General features: G+C 47.6%; 1 protein-coding gene across 14 annotated transcripts in view; it reads right to left on the reverse strand.

The window, feature by feature from the left end:
• The window catches only part of POGZ (pogo transposable element derived with ZNF domain), a 36,371-nt gene that overhangs the window by 15,881 nt on the left and 9,160 nt on the right, over window positions 1-11,330 (reverse strand). For 5 of the 14 annotated variants that reach the window (XM_054182478.1, XM_054182475.1, XM_054182474.1 and 2 more), the window contains exons 1-3: window positions 11,104-11,254; window positions 10,525-10,649; window positions 94-269 (exon numbers count right to left, since the gene is read on the reverse strand). In XM_054182478.1, coding sequence (XP_054038453.1) covers window positions 94-269; window positions 10,525-10,649; window positions 11,104-11,105 — 303 coding nt within the window. In that variant the 5' untranslated portion in view covers window positions 11,106-11,254. Of the gene's footprint in view, window positions 1-93; window positions 270-5,133; window positions 5,421-10,524; window positions 10,654-11,007; window positions 11,255-11,330 lie in introns of those variants that run through there. The other 9 variants (XM_054182472.1, XM_054182470.1, XM_054182471.1 and 6 more) reach the window with 5 other exon arrangements.

Raw genomic sequence — 11,330 nt, forward strand, 5'->3', positions numbered from 1 at the left:
AGGCGTCTGATCATTTCCGACCAGAGAACATTCTTCCACGGATGAGCGCGGCACATCTCCTGTCTCGGCCGTCCTGGCTGGAAGGGCGCTCACCTGGGTCGTTATGAAGATGGGCTGGCTGGTCACTGGAGAATTGGTGACGTGATTGGCGTTCTGCATGATCTGTACAGGTCGTAACACTGGCTGAGTCACCATCGTGCCCAGACCCGAGGCTGGGTTCTGGGTGAGGATTAGTGGCTGGCCACTCTGCTGAACGAGAGGATTGCCAGCTGGAAGAAAAACAGAAACACAGCAAAAGTCACATTTCTCAGGTCAAAAGGCTGCTGCTCCTTCTCACACATGCTCAGCCGGTAATTTTAGTCTTCGGAATTGGAACGAGTTCTCCAGAGCATGCTTTCAAAGTCAACTTGTGGAACTATCCAACCCGTCTATATGTTGTTTTACTGTTCATATTTAGACTAGGATTTTCCAAGCTGCCTAGGAAGTAGGTGTTCAAATCCCTGAGCCTTGAGCAACCTCAGAGACTGACTACTCTGGCTCCTATGTGTCCTTTGAACACAGCCACAGCAGCTAGAGAAAATATTTTTTCTAGTCTCATTAACTACGAAGTAAAAATTCACCTGCTGTCAGAGACCGGGAAAACTTACACTGAGTCACTCCAACCCCTGGCGTAGGATGGGTACTAGAGGCAGAGCCACACGGAAAGTTTCTGAACAGCACGGACAATCGCAGACCGTCAGGGACACCACTGTGGGCCCAGGGCTTTAATTATCCAGGTCACAAGAATTCTGAAATAACCTGAAGTTATCTTCAGCATCCTCGGATAGAAAGAGGACTACGGGCCTGAATCTTCACGAAGCAGCAGACAAACTTCAACAAAAGAAGGAAAAAAAAAAAAAAGCAAAGAGACTAAAAACATCTGGATCATACTGAAGTCACGATGCGCAGCCTGTGTCACAAGAACATCTTCTAATGGTTCAAAGAGCTTATTCTCTTGATTCAGAAGCGAAACACCCTGCTTGAAAAAGAGGTGAAGACAGGGAAAAGATGGTAGTTTTACCTGCTAAACTCAACAACCCTAATATCACACAACACATGAGATATCTCACACAAGTCCTTTGGTACAAGAGCACCTTCAGAGCACCTACGAGAGCACCTTCAGACAAGTGGAGTCCCTCAAGGATCAGCAATGGGACCAGTCTTGTTTAATATCTTCGTCAGCGACATGGACAGTGGGATTGAGTGTGCCCTCAGCAAGTTTGCCGACGACACCAAGCTGTGTGGGACAGCTGACACGCTGGAGGGAAGGGATGCCATCCAGAGGGACCTTGACAGGCTGGAGAGGTGGGCCAAACAAACCTCATGAAGTTCAACAAGACCAAGTGCAAGGTCCTCCATCTGGGTCAGGGCAATCCCAAGCACCGATACAGGCTGGGCAGTGACTGGCCTGAAGAGAAGGACTTGGGGGGGCTGGTGGACGAGAGGCTCCACATGAGCCGTCAGTGTGCACTCGCAGCCCAGAAAGCCCATCGTATCCTGGGCTGCATCGGGAGAAACGTGGCCAGCAGGGCGAGGGAGGTGATTCTCCCCCTCTACTCCACTCTTGTGAGACCCCACCTGGAGTCTCGCCTCCAATTCTGGAGCCCCTACTACAAGAGAGATATGGACGTGCTGGAATGCGTCCAGAGAAGGGCCACGAGGATGATCAGAGGGCTGGAGCACCTCTCCTACGGGGACAGAGTTGGAGTTGTTCAGTCTGGAGAAAAGAAGGCTCCGAGGAGACCTTACAGTGGCCTACCAGGATCTGAAGGGGGGCTACAAGAAAGCTGGGGAGGGACTTTTTAGGATGTCGGGTCACGGTAGGACTAGAGGGAATGGGTTAACACTAGAGCTGGGTCGATTCAGACTGGACGTTAGGAAGAAGTTCTTCACCGTGAGGGTGGTGAGACACTGGCCCAGGTTGCCCAGAGAGGTGGTGGAAGCCCCATCCCTGGAAGTTTTTAAGGCCAGGCTGGACGGGGCTCTGAGCAACCTGATCTAGCGGGAGGTGTCCCTGCCCACGGCAGTGGGGTTGGAACCAGATGTTCTTTAAGGTCCCTTCCAACCCTGACAATTCGATGATTCTATGATACTTGCACACAACCAGGTTCCTGCAGCTTAGCAGGACACCATGTGTCAGTTGAGAGCCGCTGCCTGCGAGGGTGCTCCCAGCCGGCTTCGCTTGGAAGTAAAACCACTCAGCTTAAAACATCTTCATGGGGTTTTATACTAACAGACTTTATTTAGTATTTGCTTGTTTGACAGCAACTCGCGCTTTACGCTAAGCAGCACTAGCTCGATTCCTTGCAATTGTGCCTAGGACCTGTCAGGAGCTCCAAGACCGGCATTACCAACCATCACGCCCAGAGGGATTTCACAGATGGATTTTCACCGTATACGTCTACCGCAGACTTGCTGCTTATCGACACAGCTGCCTCATAACTGCGCCACGAGGGTCTGTCCTCGTCCATCAGTTACAGAGCAGGAGCCAGGCATGGACAGACATCACCTCGTTCCTTGCACAGTTTGATTTGCTCCCTGACCCTCACCCACGCTCTGCGCAGTGATTTCGGTGGGAAACACGACATCTGGCTGCGAGATGAAGTTGGTGTTGTCCGAGGGTGTATGGAAGCTGCAGCAGCCAACCTTTATGGTTAGTTCTTGGCTTCATCCACAGCTGGAGCTAAGGCCGTGCGTGGGAGCAGAGAACTGTGTCCATCCTCCAGCAGACCGGCCACTGAAGGGGCACGATGACAAAGGTGAGCATCGTTAGTGTTTGTCGGTAATGAAGGTTTGTTCCGTGTTCTCTGAACCAGTGCCTTGGTGGTTGTAGACCATTTCATCCCATCTTTCACCAGAACGTTTGTTCACAGCCTCCTCTCTCATCGTTTCTTCTGTTCCTTCTGATGCCTTCCCCGTCTCGGGTGCCAGCAAACATTGGCAGCAGTCGGGAGACTCTCCTGATCTTTGTTTTGGTGCGACATTAGCCCCCAGAAGCAACTGGGCAACATTCCTGGGTTTGAATTTCCTCATTCTGTGCAAATGTTGGCAGCCCTGCTCTGGTTGGCAAGTGAGAGCTTGCAGAACGGAGAGCACACGTGGGACAAACGGGATCCGGTCCGAAGGACACAGCCAACCGCTGGTAGCGTCTGCTGGGCCGGGGCAAACTGGGATGACCAGAAGCTGATTAATGTGGGTTTTCCTGGGGGGTGGTTGTAGATCGTGGAAGGCCCTTGAGCAACTGTGCAGGGAAAAACATTAGAAGGAAAAAAAGGCACCAGAAGAAGCAAAGTTTGCTTTTCTTTAACAACTTCTTGCAGCCTACCGCAACAAAATCACCGAGGCAGACCGTCGTAGAAAGCTTGCCCCGTGCAGTCAGCAGCTCACAAAGCAACAGGATACCTTTTTCATCTGCAGGTGATGGAAAGCACCGGGTAACTCTAGCAGTGCTCACGGACTGTTAGCAGTCACAACTTCACGAGATGGTGAAGCCACATGCAGTTCAGGGAAGCGAAAAGCAAAAAAATAAGTTCCTCAATCCCACAACTACTACTATAATCCATGTCTCGAGGGCAAAGGGCTTCCAAATCGGCAGAGGGAGGCGCGATACTGGAAGCCCCCCAGGAATCTTCCCACCGCAGTTCTACACCACGGTATGACACGAGGCTGACAGAAAGCCCAGGTTGTCTCAGGGCCACAAAATGGTCCAACAGTGCTGAAACTGCCAATGTTGGAGGAAAGGCCTGCTGTACCCGAACAGCAAATGTTTCCTTTGCAACTGTGTAAATCCAGGAAAAGACCCGCTGCGTGCCAAAATGTTCTGACCCACAGCCAAAGCGGCTTCTTTCAATGGAAGATGCCTTACACCACCAGCCTGGCTGCTGCCTGGCTGCCAGCCCCCAGGCTGCACGATCCGAGGGTTTCCAAGCAGATGATACGAGGCAGAAACAGCCGGGTGATGGAAGGCACCTCGGAAGGTTCCGATCCAAGGCACACAACTGCATCTCGCCTCACTTTTTCAAGCGCCTGAGACAGCAGGGGGGGCTGCTGGAAAAGAGACACCAGTTCCCACTTCCAGAGCGTGGAAAGCGTCAATCCAAAAGCATCAGTCAGCAAACGTAACCTCACCCCGAGGCAGAGGATGGAGATGCCTGGATGGTCCGAGATAGGCTGCCAGCCTTCGTGACAATTTCTTCTTTAGGATCAAAACCAACGAGGACAAACCCACCAGCGTCTGAACCCTGTGCACGCTGCCTCCAGTCCCAAAAGAAAGAGCGGCCGTGCTTCCAGGCTTCGCTGTTTTATAAAGCGAGCTCTCGGAAGAGGGACATGAGAAAGATGGAAGGAGTGAATGAAAGCTCGAGACAAACAGCCTGGATTTGCAATCTTTAAAAAAAAAAAAATTCAGAGAGGTAATCCCTTCACAATATTAAAAAAAAAAAAAAAAAAAGAAAAGCGGCAATTATCAAAGAAGAGACAGAGAAGTTGAGGAGAAAGAAAAAAAAGAAATGTCTGGATAGTTCTATCACATTCTCATCATTTACGTCCCACCTAATATCTGATGAAGGCCCAAATCCAGAGCACCAGCCGATCATTTTCTCCTCCTCAGCATCTCAAGGATCTCGCTTGGCTAACGAGGGGCACACAATCCCCAGTTCTTTCAAGGAGTGGAGACCTCGACAAACGCTGGAAGTCTGTGACTGCAAATGAGGGGTCTTACATCGCCCCTGGAACTTCCATGAGGATCCTGAAGACTGAAGCTGCGATGACCTCGTGGTTAGTCCAGAGGCCACCACGCGGCCTCAAACGGAGCGTGACAGTCAGGTTTCCAACTCCTGGCACTCCTTTGGCCTCTACAAATAACCTGGGAAGACTTGCACTAGCCTAACAAACAAAAGACGACTTTGGGTTTAGGTCCATTTTAAAGCAGAGACCAGTTGACTACGATCTTCTGGTCGAATCAGTCCAATGATTTTGACTCTTTGCTCTCAGTGTGGACTTGGCAGGTCCCTGCCATGGTGCTGTCTCCTGAAATGCTATCGTTAGTAGGCAAAACAAGAGCAGAAGCATATCGAAATACTCTTAATTCCTTACCAGAAACTGCAGGTTCTTTTCAGTGTGGTCAGGATGGACATAGTTGTATGCCAAATTTTTTTTTTTTTTTTTTTTCCAGGCTTTGGTAGACTTTCATAAGCGAGAATGACAAGCCTTCTGCAGCAGCATGTCCAAGAGCGTGCGGTACTTCTCTTAGGTTGTTTCCAAGGAGGTTTGTAAGGTTTCCACAGGTCCCGGAGCACTTTAAACTCACAGCTCAAGACAGATGTGCATAGATTCACTACTTCATCTAGGGAGAATGAGGAGACCAGGGCAGAAGTCAGCTGCTGGGAAAGAACAAACTGTGTTCTTCTCTATTCTCTTCCTGCCTCTTAAGTGTACGATTTTCCAAGCAGCTCACTGGAAATGGCTTAATTTGCTTCTTGGAGAAGAAGGATTTAGACCTACACATCAGTTGATGAAGCAAGCCTCCCGAACGGCCCATTTAGTCCAGCGATCCTTGTGAATCCTAGGCCTCTTCCTACACTTCTTCAACTCCTCCTCGACCTCCAGTATGCTACCAGGAAGGCAGAGTGTAGACATGTAGAAGAGGAGTTTCTTTATCGCCTCTCCCAACCAAGCACAGCAGAGACGCTCCCCTCTAAAGGAGAAGCCACTCTTGACGCATGTGCCCTGTGTGTTCATGGGGGAGGTTGGACTGACAAAGCCCTTTAATCTGACACTCCAGAACCCCCATACGGACGATCTGCACTTCACAACAGTGTGACCTTCCTAGAGAAGAACGCTAGGGCTGAGCCCACCAACGCGTTACGCTGCACCGTGAACAACCGAAGCGTAGAGATGAGGCCCTCAAAGGTAGAGCACACCACGCCATTGCTAAGGAGGCCATCAGGGCAAAGCTCAACTGCTGACACCATCCACAACAAAACCAGTGATAAATGGTTTAGAGCTGGTGTCAGCACGTGGCGATTTAGAGGTTACCATACACACAGGCTCTGAATTCAACACTTGGGCATCAATAAAGGTCCTCTCAGGTTTACGACGGGTAGACTAATGAACCAGGGATGACACAATTCCCTGACGACTTTGTTCTCCAATGAATGGAGCCACGCAGGGACACACTGTTAATGATTTCATGGCAGATGATTCGGGCATCAAGTGGAGTCAGCTCCCCAGGGCAGTCCCTGAGAAATAAGGAATTACCAGGGCCTGGGGACAGACACTTGTAGGTATCTGAGGAGCCTTCCATCATTCTTAGGAGAAGCAACTTCAGGTGGCTCCTGTGCTTTCCAAATCCATTTCCAGAAAGCACAGCAGGTCGAGCTCTGCTCCAAGAGACATCCTTCAAGCCATGGGACGCACAGGCAGCAGAGAAAAGCCCCTGCCGTAACAGCCCTCCCCAGGTGACAGGCCAGCTGAGCTTGACAGAAACACACACGCATCATTTTTGTCAACAAGCGTAAGAGAGAAAAATTCAACTAAGTGTTACAGAGGGTTTAGGGGAGAGAGGGATCACAGGGCAGTACGCAGAGTGAGTCCCCTCGTACCGACGCAGGCAGTCATTTAAACTGGACTAAGTTTTCTCACCTCCCGTCCTGACCCAACTTAACCGTAGAGCGTCACGTGCTTGCTGCCTATTACATGCAAGTGCAGTATTTTCTTCTACAGTTTCAGGACAAAAAAGCACTTTGCGATTCTTGTGGTGAAAAGAATTATAGGGATGTAAGTTACGTTGTTATCTGATGGTGGAATTATGAAAAAGGAATCGAGCTGTCAGGCTGATGGCACCCATCTCATTTTCTTGTCAACACCACCAGGGCTTTTTTGGATACGAGGGCTCTGTGGCAACGGACAGACATATACATTATACCAGCCAGCTATGCACCTATCTGTAATATAAGAAAGAACTGGTTTGACTGGGATACAGGTAGAGCTAAAAGCAATCAAAGGAAGTTAAGGTAAAAAAAAAAAAAAAAATTAGGCCGAGCGTCACTTCAAATATATTTAGCTTTCAGTATTTTTTCCTTTTATGCCCCAGTAATTTGAGGCATTTAAAAACTAATCTGCAGGGGAAAATCTGGATCCAGCAGAAAGATGGAAAAAGATAAGCTAAAAGATATTTCCAGCTTTCATTCGGAAATCCTGTTTCTTGATTTTTGGAGACGGGGTCATTTCTGCCCAGTCCGGGAGGCGCTTCTCCTCTCTTCATCGAAAGGAGAGCTGGTGGTTTGTGCGCAGCAGTGTGAAGGAGTACGACACACCTCATGAGAAACTCCAGCTCGTGTTCGTTAACGGATGAGCTTGAAAGTTAGATATTACCAACATGGATGCTGTTATTTAAGAAAAGGATGAATTTTAGGTCTCCAGGCTGGCTCATAAGTCAATCACATCCTGGAGAAAAAAAAAAAAAAAACAACAAAAAAAACACACACAAAAAAACTCCACCAAAATCCAACAAAACCTTACACTGGGAGAATGGAGAGATTTAATGGATCTTTTTCAGCCCTGGCTTGTAAGTCTTTTTAATTAATGTAAAACAAAATGCAAGACGACAGCCATGAGCGTAAAAAACAGATTGCTGAAAGCTGGGATGACTCCAGACACGGCTCATTTCGTGAGCGTTCCACATAGTCGCAACCTAAACTGGGATGTGACCCCCAGTTACTGGGACAGCAGAGACTGCAGGGACCGAAGAGGTGACAGATGTCCCCGTGGCACTTCGCCACTCAAAATCCTCGCTGGCATCAAGCCGAAAAGGATTCCCCTGCAAGTCAAAGTCATGTCATAGGAGCCGGCAGGGACTCGAGGAATACAATGCCATGGGAAGAAAAGGCCATGCTGTAGGCTGAAAAGTGTTGTTTGCCTTGGTCCTGAAGTGAAGGGGCCGAGCCATCCTCCGCTGCACCCGGGCCATCCAGAGGAGAACCTACTCCACCAGAAACACTCAAGCGCTCCGGAGATACCCACAACCAAGCCCGTTTCTGTATTTTTTCACCTAATGCATCCATCCCAGAGCATTTAGAAGCCTACCATCGACGGAGGAGAAAGGCCACGCAAGGGGGAGCAGACACACAGCATCACCAAGGGCACGTTCCTCACCCCATGCGGAGGTTGTTTCCATTCCAGTGGATGAGAAAAACACAAATATAACCCCCACCGCCACGCTCACCCTCAAACATACGGCCCTAACTGCGATGTTGGACGCTTTGATGTTGAACGTTTTTGTTTCCACAAGGCTGACAGAGCTAACTAACATTTTCAAGTCCCGTGCTGGAGCTCTGGGTTAGTTTCCAGAGCTTACCATGGCTTGCCCTTTGGAGACAAACAAACAAAGAATAAATAAAGGAACAAAGAAGAAAGTTTCTCAGACTGCTGTGATCTGCGCAATACTTTCAAATTTAACATGTGACAAAGGCCTCTCCAAATTAGGTTCCTGTACAAATCCACCAGTTTTAATGGGATCTGGGAATCACTTGGACAGCAGAACTTACGGGGGCATACTGGAACTTATCAGAAGAGTATACAAATATTTTACTGTTAAATATATTGCTTTTAGCAGATTATTTTTTTAGTAGCCACACTCTTTCTTTATTTTTTACTGTTAATCTAATTATAGCACAGTGATATCACCAAGCCTTTATTAATTTCTTGCAATTGATTTACAACATCTGTCTCAAATTACTTTTATTAGTAAAGCTATGAAATATTCATCACAAGTGTATTATGTAGCGATATCTAATACATCCGGAGTTCAAGACACTTTGCCCAACAAAGACACCAGTTTCAAATAATGTATGGAATCTTCCTCATTACTTGCGTGTCCGATTAAGTTTTACTACAAATGATACGATGACTTTTAGGTGAGTTTGACAAACTTATTGTTACAGCTCCTTAATCCCGAAGAATCCTAAACCCACTTTATATTTCCGTTACGCAGCGAGACTGCTTAAGCTATCTCTGAAATGAAGTACAACAACCCTTTCATAGCAAAGCCGCGAGTCCCTGAGCGGAGAGGGCCTCATCCACTCACCTCAGATACCAGCCCACCTTCCAGAGCCCCGAGTGCCGAGTACCCCCCCAAACACCCTGACCGTGAACCACGCGTCCTGGGGAACAGCTACTGCCAAGGAGCTGGCAGCCCCGACCGCCGGGAACGCTGCCACAGCACCTCACACCGGCATCGGAGCGCAGCATCGCAGCGAGACACGTTCAGTCACCACCGTTAGTTATCCCCGGCTCACGACGAGACGTAGACCCATCCCTATTCCAGACATTAAGCTGGTCTATGCTTCATCTTGACTAAGAAAAAGTGATGGAAATGGCTGAACAAAAAGCCTAACTTACTAAACGTGTCAGTCTGCTTCACCCACACGCATAACCAGGGAAGAATTCTTTTTTCCACGCACCAGACTCAAGCATTTGGCAAGAACCAAAGGCGCAGTGAATAAAAGGTTTTCTTCCTGTAGTCATCTTTCATTTACTCCCGAATCATCAAAGTTTAATTTGTACAGGATCGGTACATGCACAATGGCCCAACTGACTGCGTCGATACCAAGAGATCAACAATCAGAAAGTTCCATCTTTGTATCTTTACAAAGTGAATAATATAGCATCTGAAAAACACCGGGCCTCCCAATCTGGCAATTATTGCTTTTTATGAGTCCAAATTTCTCGTAATTTGAGACAACTGGTGGACAACAACATACTCTGACCTGCACGCTCGATGCAAACTCTGAACAGAGTTACACACCTTGCCATCATCATAGAACAGGCAAAAAAAAATAAAACAAAAAAACACACCACAAAGAAAACCCAGCTGAAACTTACTGTATCAAATCTTGGGTGAAACAAGTAGTAACTTAGTTTTAATCTCACCAGTTTGACTACATATATTAAGTCACGGGAAATACAATTCACCAATCGAATACCTGATTTCCTCACTCATTTCAAAACTGCCAGAAGGATCAAAAGTTAGTCACCGCCACATGCTGATACCTACTAAAGCACTCTGTAAAAGAAAACGCATCATCTTCTACATAAACGTTCAATTCTCTACTTTTAAGAGACCAGTACTTTGGCTGTAGAACACGAGTAACTCAGCCGGAGTTTCCTTCTCGTTTTTCAAAGAGCCCACCCTTTCCAACACCTGCAAAAATCTCACTTCTCTCACACAGGCATAAAAGCCGTTTCCTGCCTCCTGACCCACGTACTCGGGGGACACCTGGCCCCACGCAGCGCCTCGGCTCTGCCCAGCACTCAAAAGCTCCGCTCACAGCTACAGAAACTGAAATTTCCTACCTTACTCACTCACAGGCTGTTTAGCTGTCACGTAAGAGAACTTACTGGATAGGACGTAACCAGTCCCTGCCATTCCCCTTTAAATGTTAACACCGATAACAGGAATAATTCTAGACTGAAATAGTTCATTACCTGTAGCAGTTTTATCAACTGAATTATAATCCTCAACAACGGAATCTTCAATCACATCACTGATTTTCTGCCATGGCTCCAGCTCCTCCTCCTCACATTCCATAAAAAGGTCCGTGTCCGCCATCCTGCAAAGGGGAAAGAAGAGAAACTTTCATTGGAAAACTGTGTTTTGTCAGGCAGCAAAAGTCTCATTACAAGAAAAACTCTAATGCTAGAAGTATGAGCAATGTTTTTATTTCCCAGTATTCCAAAGGAAAAAAAAATTCAGTCGCATATTTTCAGGTTCTTACTTATTTCTCTGGTTATAGAGCTGACTTCACATCCTACTCGAATAGGCTGTGTTTTCTTTTCAGATAAATCTGTGAAGTTGGTGCTGAAAATCCCTGATTTTGACTTAAAATTGCAGCGGTTCTGCCTCTCCTACAAAAGAAAGCCAACCTAAGGGCTTTGACCTGAGGAGTCACCACACCAAAACTCCAGTACCTTTAAATAAAGGAATAACTGTGACTGAAAGAAGGAAGAACCATGGGGTTTGTTCAGTTCGTGGTTTTGAATATTCTAGGATTACTGCCAACGCACATGACAGAGATTGAATGTCCAAGTTTAAATGAGTGAAAACTGCGTGCCCAGACGTGCGAGCATCCTTGGCCGAGCCCTCCTTCAGCCCCAGCACGGCTCCCGAGCTTCCCCTGGCAGGGAATCCGACAGACACGTATGAACTCCTTCAAAGAAAAAAAGCAACGGGGTTTTCTGCAATTAGATCCATAGTTAGTGTCCGTCAACTCAAATGAACATTCTCTTGATCT

Source organism: Rissa tridactyla, chromosome 23 (genome assembly GCF_028500815.1).
Source record: "Rissa tridactyla isolate bRisTri1 chromosome 23, bRisTri1.patW.cur.20221130, whole genome shotgun sequence".
In the NCBI taxonomy this organism is placed as follows: Eukaryota; Metazoa; Chordata; class Aves; order Charadriiformes; family Laridae; genus Rissa; species Rissa tridactyla.